Source organism: Tachyglossus aculeatus, chromosome 3 (genome assembly GCF_015852505.1).
Source record: "Tachyglossus aculeatus isolate mTacAcu1 chromosome 3, mTacAcu1.pri, whole genome shotgun sequence".
Classification (NCBI taxonomy): domain Eukaryota; kingdom Metazoa; phylum Chordata; class Mammalia; order Monotremata; family Tachyglossidae; genus Tachyglossus; species Tachyglossus aculeatus.
The window spans coordinates 34,268,086-34,288,325 of record NC_052068.1 but is presented as its reverse complement, the minus strand read 5'-3'; the positions used below and the strand labels follow the sequence as shown (position 1 = coordinate 34,288,325).

The window sequence follows — 20,240 nt, the reverse complement described above, 5'->3', positions numbered from 1 at the left end:
CTCAGCCTCACAGCATTTATGTACATATCCATGATTTATTTTATCTTAATTCTATCTCCCCTTCTAGACTGTAAGTTCACTGCGGGCAGGGAACATTTCTACCAACACTTTAACACTGTACTCTCAGCGTGGCTCAGTGGAAAGAGCCCGGGCTTGGGAGTCAGAGGTCATGGGTTCTAATCCCGGCTCCGCCACTTGTCAGCTGTGTGACTTTGGGCAAGTCACTTAACTTCTCTGTGCTTCAGTTCCCTCATCTGGAAAATGGGGATTAAGACTGTGAGCCCCACATGGGACAACCCACGTGGTTTTGTATCTCATTTTGTATCTCCCCCCGGCGCTTAGAACAGTGCTTCGCACATAGTAAGCACTTAACAAATACCATCATTATTGTTATTATTATTATTTCCTCTCCCAAGTGTTCTGGGAGTGCAACGCACACAATAAGGACTCAATAAGTATGATTGATTGATTTCGTTATTCTGTACTTTTCAAGTGCATTATACCAAGCAGGCGCTCAATAAATAGTGCTACTACCACTACAATTACTGCTACTACTGCTACCACTACTGCTCTGTGAGGTAAGGACTGTGTCTGATCTAATTTTGATTGATTCCTGGAAGTGTATATGCTCATTCCCCTATCTGAAAACGGATACCAGGAAAAGCACTGAGAGACAAAATGAAAACATATTTCAGTTTATTGACAAAATATGGATAATAAAAAACAACATTATTCTTAAAAACACATTGAGTGGCAAGAGTGTGATCTTGGCCCTGCCCATTGGGCTTACAATCTAATGGGAGAAGACAGGCATAAAACAGAAGAGAAAGGGGGGGAAAAAAAGGAAGGAAGAAAATTCATATATCAGCATTTCAAAAAAAAATCCCCCAATTTAAAAAATATCTTATTTGTTTTCTAAAAAAATAATTTAAATTGTAATAATAATACTTGGTACTTTCAATGCACCGATCATTGGTAATAGGTGAAAGTGCTTTTAAATAAATTTCTCACACAAACCTGTGAGTTGGGGGAGTCTCAAGTAATATTATTACCAATTTTGATAAGCGAAGAGGTAGAGAACTCCAGGCCCTACACAAAATCAGCGTCCTTCATCAGCAAGAGGATCTAATTTACACCCTAATACTGATTCACATTCACCCATCCCCTCACCCAATTAGTGATTCAGTTCAGCTGTCAATCTAACATCCTTTTTACAGCCCCCTGGACCTGGTCTTACTTGAAAAAAAGATTTTGAGTAAGCAGGTGTCCTAGTGACCAGAACTACCTAGGTGGGCTATATTCTTTCGACCCGGTCTTACTTGAAAAAAAGATTTTGAGTAAGCAGGTGTCCTAGTGACCAGAACTACCTAGGTGGGCTATATTCTTTCGACCCGGTCTTACTTGAAAAAAAAGATTTTGAGGAAGCAGGTGTCCTAGTGACCAGAACTACCTAGGTGGGCTATATTCTTTCGACCTGGTCTTACTTGAAAAAAAGATTTTGAGTAAGCAGGTGTCCTAGTGACCAGAACTACCTAGGTGGGCTATATTCTTTCGACCTGGTCTTACTTGAAAAAGAGATTTTGAGTAAGCACGTGTCCTAGTGACCAGAACTACCTAGGTGGGCTATATTCTTTTGACCTGGTCTTACTTGAAAAAGAGATTTTGAGTAAGCAGGTGTCCTAGTGACCAGAACTAACTAGGTGGGCTATATTCTTTCGACCTGGTCTTACCTGAAAAAAAGGTTTTGAGGAAGCAGGTGTCCTAGTGACCAGAACTACCTAGGTGGGATATTCTTTCGACGCGGTCTTACTTGAAAAAAAGATTTTGAGGAAGCAGGTGTCCTAGTGACCAGAACTACCTAGGTGGGCTATATTCTTTCGACCTGGTCTTACTTGAAAAAAAGATTTTGAGTAAGCAGGTGTCCTAGTGACCAGAACTACCTAGGTGGGCTATATTCTTTCGACCTGGTCTTACTTGAAAAAGAGATTTTGAGTAAGCACGTGTCCTAGTGACCAGAACTACCTAGGTGGGCTATATTCTTTTGACCTGGTCTTACTTGAAAAAGAGATTTTGAGTAAGCAGGTGTCCTAGTGACCAGAACTAACTAGGTGGGCTATATTCTTTCGACCTGGTCTTACCTGAAAAAAAGGTTTTGAGGAAGCAGGTGTCCTAGTGACCAGAACTACCTAGGTGGGATATTCTTTCGACGCGGTCTTACTTGAAAAAAAGATTTTGAGGAAGCAGGTGTCCTAGTGACCAGAACTACCTAGGTGGGCTATATTCTTTCGACCCGGTCTTACTTGAAAAAGAGATTTTGAGTAAGCAGGTGTCCTAGTGACCAGAACTAACTAGGTGGGCTATATTCTTTCGACCTGATCTTACTTGAAAAAAAGATTTTGAGTAAGCACGTGTCCTAGTGACCAGAACTACCTAGGTGGGCTATATTCTTTCGACCCGGTCTTACTTGAAAAAAAGATTTTGAGTAAGCAGGTGTCCTAGTGACCAGAACTACCTAGGTGGGCTATATTCTTTTGACCCGGTCTTACTTGAAAAAGAGATTTTGAGTAAGCATGTGTCCTAGTGACCAGAACTACCTAGGTGGGCTATATTCTTTCGACCTGGTCTTACTCGAAAAAGAGATTTTGAGTAAGCAGGTGTCCTAGTGACCAGAACTACCTAGGTGGGCTATATTCTTTCAACCCGGTCTTACTCGAAAAAGAGATTTTGAGTAAGCAGGTGTCCTAGTGACCAGAACTACCTAGGTGGGCTATATTCTTTCAACCTGGTCCTACTTTAAAAAAAGATTGAGTAAGCAGGTGTCCTAGTGACCAGAACTAACTAGGTGGGCTATATTCTTTCGACCCGGTCTTACTTGAAAAAAAGATTTTGAGTAAGCAGGAGTCCTAGTGACCAGAACTACCTAGGTGGGCTATATTCTTTCGACCTGGTCCTACTTGAAAAACAGATTTTGAGTAAGCAGGTGTCCTAGTGACCAGAACTAACTAGCTGGGCTATATTCTTTCAACTGAAAATCAACTCCTTTCCAAGCCAGTGCCCCTACTCGGTGACACGAAGGTCCATTAGTGCAGATGTCTCAGTGGGCAGAGGGACCAAACTGAGCATTCCTCATTCTGAGCATTACAGAACCTCGTTATTATTACCTTCAAGCTCAAAGCCTAGACTCAGGACCTCCTGGCTTATTTCTAAAAAATGAGGGTCTTCGCCGTCGAATAAACCGTCCAGAAGATGAAGCTGCAGATTTTTCATCTCTGGAGACTCGGCACTCTGGCAGGCCGTGGAAACGGCCTGGTCTTGGGAAAAGAGTGACTGCGAGGGTTGGGTCTGCAGGCGCGGGGGTTGCGGCCACTGTGGCTGCTGAGGGGGGTGGGCTTGATGAGACTGGGGTCGATACTGGTCCGGCTGCGGTGGTTGGGGCGGGAATCCCTCCAGCTGTTGGTACTGTTGGGAGAGCTCCCATCGCCGCCGCCCATCCTCCTGCAGATCCGCCCTGCTGGGATACAGAGTGGGAATGGCCGGCTGGTTTCCGTACGGTGCTCTCTGGTAGCAGGGACGCAGTTGCGCGGCTGCGGGGGAAAGCTGAGGCCCGGGCGTCGGGCTCCCGCTGGCGCCGCAGGTAGCGGCGGGGCCAGCGCCCAGGTAGAACTGGAAAGCTTCCGGAGTCAGGAAACGTGAATCGGCGGGAGTCCCTATTTCTGTACCGTTGGCCCCCGAGCCACCTAGGCCGGCTGGAGGGATGCCCGGCCCGGGCCCGAGGAACATGTCACCCAAGAGGGGCCGAGCCGCACGCTGCAGAAAGATGCCCGCGTCAGAGGAGAAGGCGGGAGCGGCAGCCTGCAGGCCTGGCCCGTCCGCGATCGACTGAGGCTGCCTCTGGATGTGGACTTGCTGTGAGGCGGCTAACAATTCCAGTTTTTTCTTTTGGCCCAGCTGCCTGGCTCTTCGGTTCTGAAACCAAACCTGGGAAGGCGAGAACGCGATTAAAACGGGGGTCCGGTCGAAGTAACTTTTCCTTTTCTGAATTTCGGTAGGGGAATTTGCTCCTGGGGAAGAAGACGGAGAATTTGCTCCTGGGGAAGACGGAGAATTTGCTCCTGGGGAAGACGGAGAATTTGCTCCTGGGGAAGACGGAGAATTTGCTCCTGGGGAACACATCTCCCCTTTGCTTTCGATTTAGAGAAGCAGCGTGGCTCATTGGAAAGAGCCCGGGCTTTGGAGTCAGAGGTCATGGGTTCAAATCCCGGCTCCGCCAATTGTCAGCTGTGGGACTTTGGGCAAGTCACTTCACTTCTCTGGGCCTCAGTTACCTCATCTGTAAAATGGGGATTAAGACTGTGATGATGATGATGATGGCATTTGTTAAGCACTTACTATGTGCCAAGCACTGTTCTAAGTGCTGGGGGGTACAAGGTAGTCAGGTTGTCCCATGTGGGGCTCACACTTTTAATCCCCATTTTACAGATGAGGTAACTGAGGCACAGAGAAGTTAAGTGACTTGCCCAAAGTCACACGGTTGACAAGTGGTAGAGCCGGAATTAGAACCCATGACCTCTGGCTCCCAAGCCTGTGCTCTTCTCACTGAGCCAGTAGGACAACCTGATCACCGTGTATCCTCCCCAGCGCTTAGAACAGTGCTTTGCACATAGTAAGCGCTTAACAAATGCCATCATTATTATTATTTTTATTATTATTATTTACCCACAGGTTTCCAATTTAGAATTTGGAGCAACTGTAAATCGAGCCTTACTAACAGCGCTTTGCACATAGTAAGCGCTTAACAAATACCATCATCATTATTATTATTATTAGTAAAATACTGACTTACTTCATACGAAGAAGCCAGCATGAGAGAACAAGGGTAGGAAAAATGCCGAGTTGCTTTTGTATGGATATTTCCACCCTTTTTATCCTTTTAACAGTTACTGGACAGGTAATGTTTTCAACGCAGACTGAAGCAACGTGCCAGTTTGGGATCTCTTTGCCCACTGATTTTAGTTAGGACAATTCCGGACTTTCAACCTCTTATCTTAGAGAAGCAGCATGGCTCAGTGGAAAGAGCCCGGGCTTTGGAGTCAGAGGTCATGGGTTCAAATCCCGGCTCCGCCAATTGTCAGCTGTGTGACTTTGGGCAAGTCACTTCTCTGGGCCTCAGTTACTTCATCTGTAGAATGGGGATGAAGACTGTGAGCCCCCTGTGGGACAACCTGATCACCTTATACCTCCCCAGTGCTTAGAACAGTGCTCTGCACATAGTAAGCGCTTAATAAATGCCATTGTTATTATTATTATCTGCAGTCACAGGTTTTTACAAGGTTGGGGTTGTCCATTTATAGTTTTGGCTTGGAAAGCCCTCTTTGGAGGGTGCTTTTTCCTTCCACTCTCACTCCAGCCCCACTTGCATCCTGATCCAGCTCCACTATCGACTCTGTCCACGTTCATTCATTCATTAATTCATTCAATCGTATTTATTGAGCGCTTACTGTGTGCAGAGCACTGTACTAAGCGCTTGGGAAGCACACGTTGGCAACCACTGGTTCTTAAATCTCCTCGCCTTTGGCTAGGGTCAACCCGGCTCGGCTTGTTCAAAAGAGGACGCGTAACTCGCACACTCCCTTTCAAAAAAATCATGTTCTCTAGCTTCATATCAGTTTTGAAAGTCTGCTCTAATATTGTCTTAATCAATCAATCAATCGTATTTATTGAGCGCTTACTGTATGCAGAGCACTGTACTAAGCGCTTGGGAAGTACAAGTTGGCAACATATAGAGACAGTCCCTACCCAACAGTGGGCTCACAGTCTAAAAGACTGTGTCTTAGTAGGCGTGCAAAGAAAATGAGCACTAGACTTGCTCAGGTCATGTAATGGATGAGTGTTTTAAATCCCTATGAAAAGGACATTATGATCCTTAATTTTTAGGATTCATTCATTCGTTCATCCAATCGTATTTATTGAGCGCTTACTGTGTGCAGAGCACTGTATTAAGCGCTTGGGAAAGTACAATACAACAGCAAACAGTGATATTCTCTGACATTCCTCCCTCTCCCGATCCCCCCTGCCTTACCTCCTTCCCCTCCCCACAGCACCTGTATATATGTTTGTACATGTTTATTACTCTATTTATTTATTTTATTTGTACGTACTTATTCTATTTATTTTATTTTGTTAATATGTTTTGTTTTGTTCTCTGTCTCCCCTTTCTAGACTGTGAGCCCACTGTTGGGTAGGGACCGTCCCTATACGTTGCCAAATTGGACTTCCCAAGCGCTTAGTACAGTGTTCTGCACACAGTAAGCGCTCAACAAATACGATTGAATGAACGAATTCTCTGGCCACAATGAGCTCACAGTCTAGAGTCAGGAGAGAGACGTCAGTAAGGACGTAAGGGCTTTGGGGCTGGAAGGGGGAAAGAACAAAGGGAGCAAGTCGGAGTGATGCAGAAGGGAGTGGGAGATTCATTCATTCATTCATTCAATCGTATTTATTGAGCGCTTACTGTGTGCAGAGCACTGTATTAAGCGCTTGGGAGATGAGGAAAAGCGGGGCTGGGAAGGGGAAGGCCTCTTGGAGGAGAGATGCCTTCAATAAGGCTTTGAAGCGGGGGAGAGTGGTTGTCTGTCGGATTAGAGGAGGGAGGGCATTCCTGGCCAGAGGTAGGATCAATCAATCAATCAGTCAATCGCATTTATTGAGTGCTTACTGTGTGCAGAGCACTGGACTAAGCGCTTGGGAAGTCCAAGTTGGCAACATAGAGAGACCCAACAGCGGGCTCACAGTCTAGAAGGGGGTGACAGACAACAAGACAAAACATATAAACAAAATAAAATAAATAGAATAGATATGTACAAGTAAAATAAATAAATAAATAAATAGAGTAATAGAGGATGTGGACTAGGGGTCAGCGGGGAGACAGGCGAGATAGAGGCACAGTGAGAAGGTTAACACTAGAGCAGAAGCGGGTTGTAAAAGGACAGAAGCAAGGTGAGGAATCAATCAATCAATCAATCATATTTATTGAGCGCTTACTGTGTGCAGGGCACTGGACTAAGCGCTTGGGAAGTCCAAGTTGGCAACATATAGAGATGGTCCCTACCCAACAGTGGGCTCACAGTCTAGAAGGGGGAGACAGACAACAAGACAAAACATATTAACAAAATAAAATAAATGGAATAGATATGTACAAGCAAAATAAATAAATAAATAAATATAATAATAATAATAATAAATAAATAAATAGAGTAATAGAGGGTGTGGACTAGGGGTCAGCAGGGAGACAGGTGAGATAGAGGCACAGTGAGAAGGTTAACATTAGAGCAGGAGCGGGTTGTAGAAGGAGAGAAGCAAGGTGAGGAATCAATCAATCAATCAATCAATCGTATTTATTGAGCGCTTACTGTGTGCAGAGCACTGTACTAAGCGCTTGGGAAGTCCAAGTTGGCAACATATAGAGACAGTCCCTACCCAACAGTGGGCTCACAGTCTAGAAGGGGGAAAGGAGGAAGGAGGGGGCAAGGAGACGGAATGCTTTAAAGCCAATGGAGAGGAGTTTTTGTTTGATACGGAGGTGGATGGACAACCACTGGAGTGTGTTGAGAAGCAGGGTGACGTGTCCGAAACGTTTTTGTAGAAAAATGATCCAGGCAGCAGAGTGAAGTATGGACTCGAGAGGGGAGACACATCAGTTTACTCTACATGACCCATCTATTTCTAAGTCTTACACTTCCCTCTGATCCCAGATTTTTGGGAATACATCTGGAAAATTGGAATGCATATAGCTGAACGTGTCAGTGCAAGCAAAAAAAAATATTCCCGAGCAGATTTGTGAAAATCAACTGGATGTTTAGAATAGCTCTAACATTACTGAGATTACTATTTTATTTTATTTTACTTGTACATATTTACTACTCTGTTTTTTAATGATGTGCATTTAGCTTTAATTCTACTTGTTCTGATGACTTGACACCTGTCCACATGTTTTGTTTTGTTGCCCGTCTCCCCCTTCTAGACTGTGAGCCTGTTGTTGCGTAGGGACCGTCTCTACATGTTGCCAACTTGTACTTCCCAAGCGCTTAGTACAGTGCTCTGCACACAGTAAGTGCTCAATAAATATGATTGAATGAATGAATGAATTCCTCTTGCATTATTGTATTTGTTAAGGTAGATACAAGCTAATCAGGTCGGACGCAGTCATTCGTTCATTCATTCAATCGTATTTATTGAGCACTGACTGTGTGCAGAGTACTGTACTAAGCGCTTGGGAAGTACAAATCGGCAACGTAGAGAGACGGTCTCTGCCCAACAATGGGCTCACAGTCTAGAGGCGGGGGGGACAGACAACAAAACAAAACATGGAGACAGGTGAGAGTTAATCACCTTCTGTAGCAGAGAGCTAATGTAGAGACATCCTAAGAATAATAATAATAATGATGATGGTACTTATTAAGCACTTACAATGCGCCATGCACTATTCTAAGCGCTGGGGTAGATACAAGTTAATCAGGTTGGACACAATCCCTGTGGCTCATACTTTTAATCTCCATTTTTTACTATTTATTTATTTTACTTGTTCATATCTATTCTATTTATTTTATTTTGTTAGTATGTTTGGTTTTTATTCTCTGTCTCCCCCTTTCAGACAGTGAGCCCACTGTTGGGTAGGGACTGTCTCTATATGTTGCCAACTTGTACTTCCCAAGCGCTTAGTACAGTGCTTTGCACACAGTAAGTGCTCAATAAATACGATTGATTGATTGATTGATTGATTGAAGTGATCGAGGCGCAGAGAAGTTAAGTGACTTGCCCAAGGTCACACAGCAGACATGTGGCGGATCCAGGATTAGAACCCAGGTCATTCATTCATTCAATTGTAGTTACTGAGTGCTTACTGTGTGCAGAGCACTGTACTAAGCGCTTGGAAAGTACAAATCGGCAACAAATAGAGACAGTCCCTGTCCCGCTTGGGGCTCTACTGTCTAGGAACTTAAAATTGAATTTTTAAATCTTAAAGTTCAGCTGCTTCCCCCGCCCTCTTTGAACAGGTGGGTAAACTCTGTTCTTCAATCAATCAATCAATCAATCAATCGTATTTATTGAGCGCTTACTGTGTGCAGAGCATTGTACTAAGCGCTTGGGAAGTACAAGATGGCAACAAGGTTCAGAGAACCTTCCTTAGCCTTTAGCAGTTGAATAGCCTCTTTGTATGGTTCCATATTGCCCACTTAAGTAGGAGGCAGAGGCTATAACTCAACTATTTTTGCAGTAAGTTCTCAGGGAGCAACCTGTCTTATCTTTCTTCAAGTTTCGGTTCTGGGTTGAAAATTAATTAATAGATTCGATTCATTAATTTATTAATTAATTCAATTAATAGATTCGACTTGGCAGATCCCTCCGAATTCAACTTGACTAATTTCAGCGGCTGCTCGCTGTGGAGAGGGAATGTGTCTGTTATATTGTTGTGGGGAAATAAAAATAACAATAATGATGATGATGGTATTTGTTAAGTGCTTACTATGTACCAAGCAATATTCTATGCCCTGGGGTAGATACGGGGTAATCGGGTTGCCCACGTGGGGCTCACACTTTTAATTCCCTTTTTACAGAGTCATTCATTCATTCAATCGTATTTATTGAGAGCTTACTGTGTGCAGAGCACTGTACTAAGCGCTTGGGAAGTACAAGTTGGAAGTACAAGTACAGATGAGGTAACTGAGGCACAGAGAAGTTAAGATCACACAGCAACACGTGGGACAACGTGATAACCTTGCATCCACCCCAGCACTTAAAACAGTGCTCAGCACATCATCATCATCATCATCAATCGTATTTATTGAGCACTTACTATGTGCAGAGCACTGTACTAAGCGCTTGGGAAGTACAAATTGGCAACATAGTAAGCGCTTATCAAATACCATTATTATTATTATTATTAGTTCTTTTCCAAGGTCACACAGCAGACAAGTGGCCAAGGAAGGATTAGAACCCAAGCCCGTGCTCTTTCCACTAAACCATGATGCTTCTACTCTCCCAAGCGCTTAGTACAGTGCTCTGCACACTGTTAGCACTCAATAAATACGACTGACTGATTGAAAAACGTGGACTTGGATTCCCCCTTTGGATATTTAAGTCTAACGTCGGTATTTATGGCATGAGGGGAAAATGAGGAAAGTTTATTTAAAAGGCACGGTATGACTGCAAATGGAAAAACAAACCCAAAAAAATCACACGAATACCTTTCTTTCAGAGCTTCCGAATCTCAGTTGTAAAGCGCGATAAAAAAATGGATTCAAAAGTCTACATACCTGAATCCTAGACTCTGGAATCTGAATTAGGGAAGCTAGATGCTCTCGGACCCCAATGCCCGGGTACGGATCCTTGTTAAATGACTTTACAAGAATTTCCAGTTGAGTTTTGTTGAACGTGGTGCGTTTCCTCCGTGCGCCTTCTCTAGTTACAGTGGCGGAGACAGGGCAATCTAAGAGGGAAAAAATGGGGAAAAAATAATCAGGTTAATTCATTCCTTCATTCAGTCGTATTTATTGAGTGCTTACTGTGTGCAGAGTACTGTACTAAGCGCTTGGGAAGTCCCAAGTTGGCAACATATAGAGACGGTCCCTACCCAACAGCGGGCTCACAGTCTAGAAGGGGGAGACGGACAACAAAACAAATTAACAAAATAAAATAAGTAACCACGGGACCCCCTTATACACAATTTACATTCAGTTCACCTCCTGGCAGGAAATATCTGAAGTAGAGGCCAGAGAAATCTGGAGGAATGGAATTAGGTGGAGGTAGAAAAAAACCCAAGGGGTACAAGGAATCTGATTTAAACTTCCGACTTTAAGAAGTATTTAACCCAGCTTCTTTGCTAAACTCCTGCGAAAATGTCATCCCCTCCTACCAACCACAGCTAGAAGTAGTAGGAATAAGAGGAGGGGGAGGAAAAGGGAGATGAGGGAGTATTTATTTGGTAGTTGTGATAAGTGGTTGTTAATAGTCATAGTATTTTATTTAATGGCTATCTCCCCGGTAGACGGTAAGGTCCCTGTAGGCAGTTATCTGTCTAATATCTTGCAATTTCCCAAGTGATTAATACAGTGCTCTGCACAGTAAGTGCTCAATAAATGCCAGTGAATGATTGGGTATAGTAGCATTTATTCAATGCCCACTTGTGCAGTACACTGTATTCATTCATTCATTCATTCATTCAATCGTATTTATTGAGCGCTTACTGTGTGCAGAGCACTGGACTAAGAGCTTGGGAGGTACAAGTCGGCGACATTCATTCATTCATTCAATCGTATTTAGACTGTGAGCCCACTGTTGGGTAGGGACCGTCTGTATATGTCGCCAATTTGTACTTCCCAAGCGCTTAGTACAGTGCTCTGCACACAGTAAGTGCTCAATAAATATGATTGATTGATTGATTGATTTAGACTGTGAGCCCACTGTTGGGTAGGGACCGTCTCTATATGTTGCCAACTTGGACTTCCCAAGCGCTTAGTACAGTGCTCTGCACACAGTAAGCGCTCAATAAATATGATTGATTGATTGATTGATTGATTTAGACTGTGAGCCCACTGTTGGGTAGGGACCGTCTCTATGTTGCCAACTTGTACTTCCCAAGCGCTTAGTACAGTGCTCTGCACACAGTAAGCGCTCAATAAATACGATTGATTGATTGATTGATTGAGCGCTTACTGTGTGCAGAGCACTGCACTAAGCGCTTGGGAGGTACAAGACGGCGACATAAAGAGACGGTCCCTACCCAACAACGAGCTCACGGTCTAGAAGGGGAAGACGGACAACGAAACACATGGACAGGTGTCAAGTCGTCAGAATAAATGGAATTAAAGCTAAACGCACATCATTAACAAAATAAATAGACCTCATTAACCTCGTTGCGGGTAGGGAATGTATCTGTTTATTCATTCATTCCATCGCACTTATTGAGTGCTTCCTGTGTGCAGAACACTGTGCTAAGCACTTGGGAGAGTACAATACAAGAACAGACACATTTCCTGCCCATAACGAGCACTCAGTACACTGCTCTGCACAGAGTAAGCACTCAATAATAAGACTGAATGAACGAATGAACGAATCCTAAAAATTAAGGATCACAATGTCATTATCATAGGGATTTAAAACACCCATTAAATTGCATAAATTTATACACTCACCCATTAAACTATTAAAAACTTTATAAATGTATACATTCACCCATTAAATTGTATAAATTTATGATTGTATAAATACAATCGGGGAAGCAGCGTGGCTCAGTGGAAAGAGCCTGGGCTTTGGAGTCAGAGTTCATGGGTTCGAATCCCGGCTCCGCCAATTGTCAGCTGTGTGACTTTGGGCAAGTCACTTCACTTCTCTGGGCCTCAGTTACCTCATCTGTAAAATGGGGATGAAGACTGAGCCCCCCGTGGGACAACCTGATCACCTTGTAACCTTCTCAGCGCTTAGGACAGTGCTTTGCAGATAGTAAGCGCTTAATAAATGCCATCATTGTCATTACTATTATTATTATTATCGAATGAATAAGAAGCAGCATAGCCTAGTGGCAAGAGCCCGGGCTTTGGAGTCAGAGGATGTGGGTTCTAATCCCGGCTCCGCCAATTATCTGCTGTGTGACCTTAGGCAAGTCACTTCATTTCTCTGTGCCTTAATTTCCTCATCTATGAAACAGAGATTAAGACTGGGAGCCCCATATGGGACAGGGACTGTGTCCAATCTGATTACCTTGTATCTAACTCAGCTCTTTGAATAGTGCTTTGCACAGAGGAAACACTTAACAAATACCATAATAATTATTATTAATTATTGTTATTATTACTAGGTCCTGAGGAGCAAGCGCTTAGTACAGTGCTCTGCACACAATAAGTGCTCAATAAATACGATTGAATGAATAACTTAGAGACAGATTCTCTACCCCAAGGAGTTTATATTCTAACAGGCGAGAGAAAAATAAAAATAATCTTTGTAACTAGGACTGCTAGGGAGGGCATAAGTTCTCAAGTGCTAAAGTTGGCTGGAAGTATGATATAATAATAATAATAATAATGATGGCATTTATTAAGTGCTTACTATGTGCCAAGCACTGTTCTAAGCGCTGATCAGGTTGTCCCATGGGGGGCTCACAGTCTTCAGCCCCATTTGACAGATGAGGGAACTGAGGCCCAGAGAAGTGAAGTGACTTGCCCAAAGCCACACAGCTGACAATTGGCAGAGCTGGGATTTGAAGCCATGGCCTCTGACTCCAAAGCCCGGGCTCTTTCCACTGAGCCACGCTCAGATTTAGGGTGCTGAGATAATAATCAGGGAAAGCTTCTCAGAGAAGGTGGGGTTTGGGGAGTCTCTGAATGTGTAGAAGGTTGGAAACGATATGAACTAGCTAGAAAGTTGGCATGAGAAGGTGAAGATAAGGAGTTGGGGAATAGCAAAAGAAAGCAGATAGGTAAGGAGGGACCGGATAGTAGAGATCCTCAAATGGATAGGAGGAAGAAGAAGAAAAGAAGAAGTAGAGGAGGAGAAGGAGAAGGAGGAGGAGAAGGAGAAGGAGAGGAGAAGGAGAAGGAGAGGAGAAGGAGGAGAAGAAGGAGGAGAAGAAGGAGGAGAAGGAGAAGAGGAGGAGGAGAAGAAGAGGAAGAAGAAGAGAAGAAAAGAAGGAGAAGGAGAAGGAGGAGAAGAAGGAAGAGGAGAAGAAGAAGAAGAAGAAGAGAAGAAAAGAAGGAGAAGGAGAAGGAGGAGGAGGAGGAGAAGAAGAAGAAGAGAAGAAAAGAAGGAGAAGGAGAAGGAGGAGAAGAAGGAGGAGAAGAAGGAGGAGAAGAGGAGGAGGAGGAGAAGGAGGAGGAGAAGAAGGAGGAGAAGAAGGAGGAGAAGAGGAGGAGGAGGAGAAGGAGGAGGAGAAGGAGGAGGAGAAGGAGGAGGAGAAGGAGGAGGAGGAGGAGGAGGAGAAGGAGGAGGAGGAGAAGGAGAAGAAGGAGAAGGAGAAGGAGAAGAAGAAGAAGAAGAGAGAAGAAGGAAGAGGAGAAGAAGAAGAAGAAGAAGAGAAGAAGAAGAAGAAGAAGAAGAAGGAAGGAAGAAGAAGAAGAAGAAGAAGAAGAAGAAGAAGAAGAAGAAGAAGAAGAAGAAGAAGAAGAAGAAGAAGAAGAAGAAGAAGAAGAAGAAGAAGAAGAAGAAGAAGAAGAAGAAGAAGAGGAGGAGGAGGAGGAGGAGGAGATGAGGGCAGCAGCGTGGAGAAGCAGTGACTGGAAAGAGCCTGGACTTGGGAGTCACAGGTCATGGGTTCTAATCCAGCTCCACCACTTGTCAGCTGCGTGACTTTCGGCAAGTCACTTAGCTTCTCTGGGCCTCAGTTACCTCATCTGTAAAATGGGGATTAAGACTGTGAGCCCCATGTGGGACAACCTGATTACCTTGTATCTTCCAGACTGTGAGCCCACTGTTGGGTAGGGACCGTCTGTATATGTTGCCAACTTGTACTTCCCAAGCGCTTAGTACAGTGCTCTGCATACAGTAAGCACTCAACAAATGTGACTGAATGAATGAATATCCCTCGTACCTCCCAGTGCTTAGAACAGTGCTTGGCACATAGTAAGCACTTAAATATAAAATTATCATTATCATTATTATTAAATAAGTGGGAAGAGGGTGGAGGTCAGGAGACTAGCGAGGAGGCTAATGCAATAGTCTAGGCATGGGAAGGCCAGGTCTTGTGATAATAATAATAATCAATCAATCAATCATATTTATTGAGCGCTTACTGTGTGCAGAGCACTGTACTAAGTGCTTGGGAAGTACAAGTTGGCAACATATAGAGACAGTCCCTACCCAACAGTGGGCTCACAGTCTAAAAAATGGCATTTATTAAGTGCTTTCTATGTGCAAAGCACTGTTCTAAGCACTGGGGAGGTTACAAGATGATCAGGTTGTCCCATGTGGGGCTCACAATCTCAATCCCCATTGTACAGATGAGGTAACTGAGGCCCAGAGAAGTAAAGTGACTTGCCCAAAGTCACACAGCTGAAAATTGGCAGATTTAAACCCATGAACCCATGACCACTGACTCCAAAGCCCAAGCTCTTTCCACTGAGCCATGCTGCTTCTGTACTACATGGTAGCCTTTTGAGTGGAGGGGAATTGCTGCAGAGATCAAATCGATGGGTTTTGGACACAGAAGGAATATAAGCGTTGAAAGAGGGGGAAAATGCGAGATTTGATTATGATTGTGAAGAATGGAGGGCGACACTATAGTACATTCATTCATTCAATCGTATTTAAGTGCTTACTGTTTGCAGAGCACTGTACTAAGCGCTTGGAAAGTACAATTCGGCAACAGATAGGGACAATCCCTACCCAACAACGGGCTCAGAGTCTAGAATGGGAAGACAGACAACATAACACAACAAGTAGACAGGCATCCGGCACGGGGAGCACGTTTGTGTTGTCTACTGAGATGGAGAGGATAGGAGAAGGAAGAGGAGATGTAGGGGGAAAGATGAGGAGCTCGGTTTCAACAATAACTGTGGCATCTGTTAAGCGCTTACTATGTGCCATGCACTGTACTAAGCGCTGGAGTGGATACAAGCAAATAGGATTGGACACAGTCCCTGTCCCGCAGGGGGCTCAGGGTCGCACTCCCCATTTTACAAACGAGGTAACTGAGGGACAGAGAAGGAAATGACTTAAGCGCTTAGTACAGTGCTCTGCACACAGTAAGCGCTCAATAAATACGATTGATGATGAAATGACTTGCCCAGGGTCACAAGTGGCAGATCCGAGATTAGAACCCATGACCTTCTGACTCCCGGGCCTGTGGTCTATCTACCATACCACCCTGCTTCTCTAGATTATTAAATTTGAGATTCATTCATTCAGTCGTATCTATTGAGCGCTTACTGTGTGCAGAGCACTGTACTAAGCGCTTGGGAAGTCCAAGTTGGCAACATACAGAGACGGTCCCTACCCAACAGTGGGCTCACAGTCTATTCACAGATTCCAGCTCACAGATTCCAGCAGGACTTCCAAGCGGAGATGTCTGGGAAGCATTCATTCATTCAATCGTATTTATTGAGCGCTTACTGTGTGCAGAGCACTGTACTAGGCGCTTGGGAAGTACAAGTTGGCAACATAGAGGGACAGTCCCCACCCAGCAGTGGGCTCACAGTCCATTCAATCAATCATTCAATTGTATTTATTGAGCGCTTACTGTGTGCAGAGCACTGTACTAAGCGCTTGGGAAGTACAAGTTGGCAACATAGAGAGACGGTCCCTACCCGACAGTGGGCTCACAGTCCATTCAATCAATCAATCAATCATTCAATCGTATTTATTGAGTGCTTACTGTGTGCAGAGCACTGTACTAGGCTCTTGGGAAGTACAAGTTGGCAACATAGACGGTCCCCACCCAACAGTGGGCTCACAGTCCATTCAATCAATCAATCAACCATTAAATCGTATTTATTGAGCTCTTACTGTGTGCAGAGCACTGTACTAAGCTCTTGGGAAGTACAAGTTGGCAACATAGAGAGACGGTCCCTACCCAACAGTGGGCTCACAGTCCATTCAATCAATCAATCAATCATTCAATCGTATTTATTGAGCGCTTACTGTGTGCAGAGCACTGTACTAAGCACTTCGGAAGTACAAGTTGGCAACATAGAGAGACGATCCCTACCCAACAGTGGGCTCACAGTCCATTCAATCAATCATTCAATTGTATTTATTGAGCTCTTACTGTGTGCAGAGCACTGTACTAAGCGCTTGGGAAGTACAAGTTGGCAACATAGAGAGACAGTCCCTACCCAACAGTGGGCTCACAGTCCATTCAATCAATCAATCAATCATTCAATCGTATTTATTGAGCGCTTACTGTGTGCAGAGCACTGTACTAAGCACTTAGGAAGTACAAGTTGGCAACATAGAGAGACGATCCCTACCCAACAGTGGGCTCACAGTCCATTCAATCAATCAATCAATCACTCTATCGTATTTATTGAGCGCTTACTGTGTGCAGAGCACTGGACTAAGCGCTTGGGAAGTACAAGTTGGCAACATAGAGAGACGGTCCCTACCCAACAGTGGGCTCACAGTCCATTCAATCAATCATTCAATTGTATTTATTGAGCTCTTACTGTGTGCAGAGCACTGTACTAGGCGCCTGGGAAGTCCACGTTGGCAACACAGAGAGACGGTCCAACAGTGGGCTCATAGTTTCGAAGAGGAAGTGCGATTTGCACATCAAATCAAGGGTCGGGGGCTGGAGAGATTTGGGAATCATCCACATCGAGGTGGTAGTTGAAGCTGATGAGCAGATAAACTGCCCGAGAAAGTGAATGTGAAACGAGAAATGGGGACAAGGAACGCCCAGCGTAGGAGGATGTGAGACAAAAAAACCTCACAAACTTGTCGAAAAAGAATGGATGAATACATTTATAAAACAAGATCCCCCTCTCCAGAATCTTTATTCATTTATTCAATCGTATTTATTGAAGGCTTAACTGTGTGCAGAGCACTGTATGGAAAGTATAATGCAACAATAAAGGGACATTCCCTTCCCACAGTGAGCTCACAGTCTACAGTGGGGGAAACAGACATCAATACAAATAAACAAAATTACAGATATGTACATAATCAATCAATCAATCGTATTTATTGAGCGCTTACTATGTGCAGAGCACTGTACTAAGCTCTTGGGAAGTACAAATTGGCATCATATAGAGACAGTCCCTACCCAACAGTGGGCTCACAGTCTAGAAGGGGGAGACAGAGAACAAAACAAAATATACTAACAAAATAAAGTAAATAGAATAGATATGTACAAGTAAAATAAATCAATAAATAGAGTAATAAATATGTACAAACATATAGACATATATACAGGTGCTGTGGAGAAGGGAAGGAGGTAAGATGAGGGGGATGGAGGGGGGACGGGGGTATTTATTAAGTGCTTACTATGTGCAAAGCACGGTTCTAAGCGCTGGGGAGGATACAATAATAATAATAATAATGGTATTTGTTAAGCACTTACTATGTGCAAACCACTGTTTCAAGCGCTGGGGAGGTTACAAGGTGATCAGGTTGTCCCACGAGGGGTTCACAGTTTTAATCCCCATTTTCCAGATGAGGGAACTGAGGCCCAGAGAAGCGAAGTGACTTGCCCAAAGTCACACAGCTGGCAATTGGCGGAGCCGGGATTTGAACCCACGACCTCTGACTCCAAAGCCCGGGCTCTTTCCACTACAATCAATCAATCGTATTTATTGAGCGCTTACTGTGTGCAGAGCACTGTACTAGGCGCTTGGGAAGTACAAGTTGGCAAGGAGATCGGGTTGTCCCACGGGGGGCTCCCAGTCTTCATCCCCATTTTACAGATGAGGGAACTGAGGCCCAGAGAAGTGAAGTGACTCTCCATCCCCCACATCTTACCTCCTTCCCTTCCCCACAACACCTGTATATATGTATATATGTTTGTACAGATTTATTACTCTATTATTCATTTATTTATTTTACTTGTACCTATCTATTCTATTTATTTTATTTTGTTAGTATGTTTGGTTTTGTTCTCTGTCTCTCCCTTCTAGACTGTGAGCCCGCTGTTGGGTAGGGACTGTCTCTAGATGTTGCCAGCTTGTGCATCCCAAGCGCTTAGTACAGTGCTCTGCACACAGTAAGCGCTCAATAAATATGATTGATTGATTGAAGTGACACAGCTGACAATTGGCAGGGCCGGGATTACAAAGCCCGTGCTCTTTCCACTGAGCCATGGTACTTTTCCAAATGCTTAGCTGAGTGCTCTGCACAAAATTATGATTGACCCTCTCTCTCAAACAGAAGGAGAAAGTCCCTGCCCTTGGGAGGGGGGACAGTCTGCCTGGTGGGAGACAGGACACAAACACACAAAGACACACAAAGACACACAGACACACGCGTGTGCACTTGAGATTGAATTCTTCCCGTTTTTTAAAAAAATGAAAATCATCCAGACCCACACAGGCCATTTTCAAGTTGGCTTTTTAGTGTAGGTTTTTTTTGCACTGCTTGAAGCGCTTACTATGTGCAGTGTTCTGTAATAATAATAATAATAGTGCTTAGAACAGTGCTTGACACACATTAAGTGTATATTAAGTAAGTCACCTGTATATATGTATATATGTTTGTATTAAGTCACCTGTATATATGCATATATGTTTGTACATATTTATTACTCTATTTTATTTGTACATATCTAGTCTATTTTATTTTGTTAATATGTTTTGTTGTGTTCTCTGTCTCCCCCTTCTAGACTGTGAGCCCGCTGTTGGGTAGGGACCGTTTCTATATGTTGCCAACCGCTTAGTACAGTGCTCTGCACACAGTAAGCGCTCAATAAATACGATTGAATGAATAATAACAATGACTGTTATTAGACTGTGAGCCCACTGTTGGGTAGGGGCTGTCTCTATATGTTGCCAACTTGTACTTTCCAAGCGCTTAGTACAGTGCTCTGCACACAGTAAGCGCTCAATAAATAACGATTGATGATGATGGTGGCATCTGTTAAGCGCTTACTATGCGCAAAGCACTGTTCTAAGCGCTGGGGAGGATACAAGGTGATCAGGTTGTCCCACGGGGGGCTCACAGTCTTCATCCCCATTTTCCAGATGAGGGAACTGAGGCCCAGAGAAGTGAAGTGACTTGCCCAGAGTCACACAGCTGACAATTGGCGCTAAGCGCTTGGGTTGACAGATACGTTCCCTGCCCACAACCTGTTTACGATCCAAGTGAAGGGTCAAGGTTTGACCCACATTCATTCATTCAATAGTATTTACTGAGCGCTTACTGTGTGCAGAGCACTGTACTAAGCGCCTGGGAAGGACAATCGGGCCAAGGCACCCTGAGAGAGCATCAAATCCAAATTGTTTTTGAAAATCGTCAGTCAATCATATTTATCGAGCGCTTACTGTGTGCAGAGCACTGTACTAAACGCCTGGGAAGGACAATCGGGCCAAGGCAGCCTGAGAGAGCATCAAATCCAAATTGTTTTTGAAAATCGTCGGTCAATCCTATATATCGATTGACTCTGCAAACAGTAAGCGCTCAATAAATACGATTGATTGACTATCGAGTGCTTACTGTGTGTGCAGAATACTGTACTAAGCGCTTGGGAGAGTACAATATAGCAATAACCAGACACATTCCCTGCCCACAACGAGTTTCCAGTCTAGAGGAGAGTAAACCCTGCA

At 44.0% G+C, this 20,240-nt stretch overlaps 1 protein-coding gene across 1 annotated transcript in view; it reads right to left on the bottom strand.

Annotated features, from left to right (window-relative positions):
* Window positions 1-3,089: 3,089 nt before the first annotated feature.
* Window positions 3,090-20,240, bottom strand: part of LOC119925260 (double homeobox protein 4-like protein 4) — a 34,322-nt gene continuing 17,171 nt past the window's right edge. The window contains exons 2-3 of the mRNA XM_038743362.1: window positions 10,314-10,486; window positions 3,090-3,978 (exon numbers count right to left, since the gene is read on the bottom strand). Of these exons, the coding sequence (XP_038599290.1) occupies window positions 3,139-3,978; window positions 10,314-10,486 (1,013 nt within the window). The 3' untranslated portion in view covers window positions 3,090-3,138. The remainder of the gene's footprint in view (window positions 3,979-10,313; window positions 10,487-20,240) is intronic.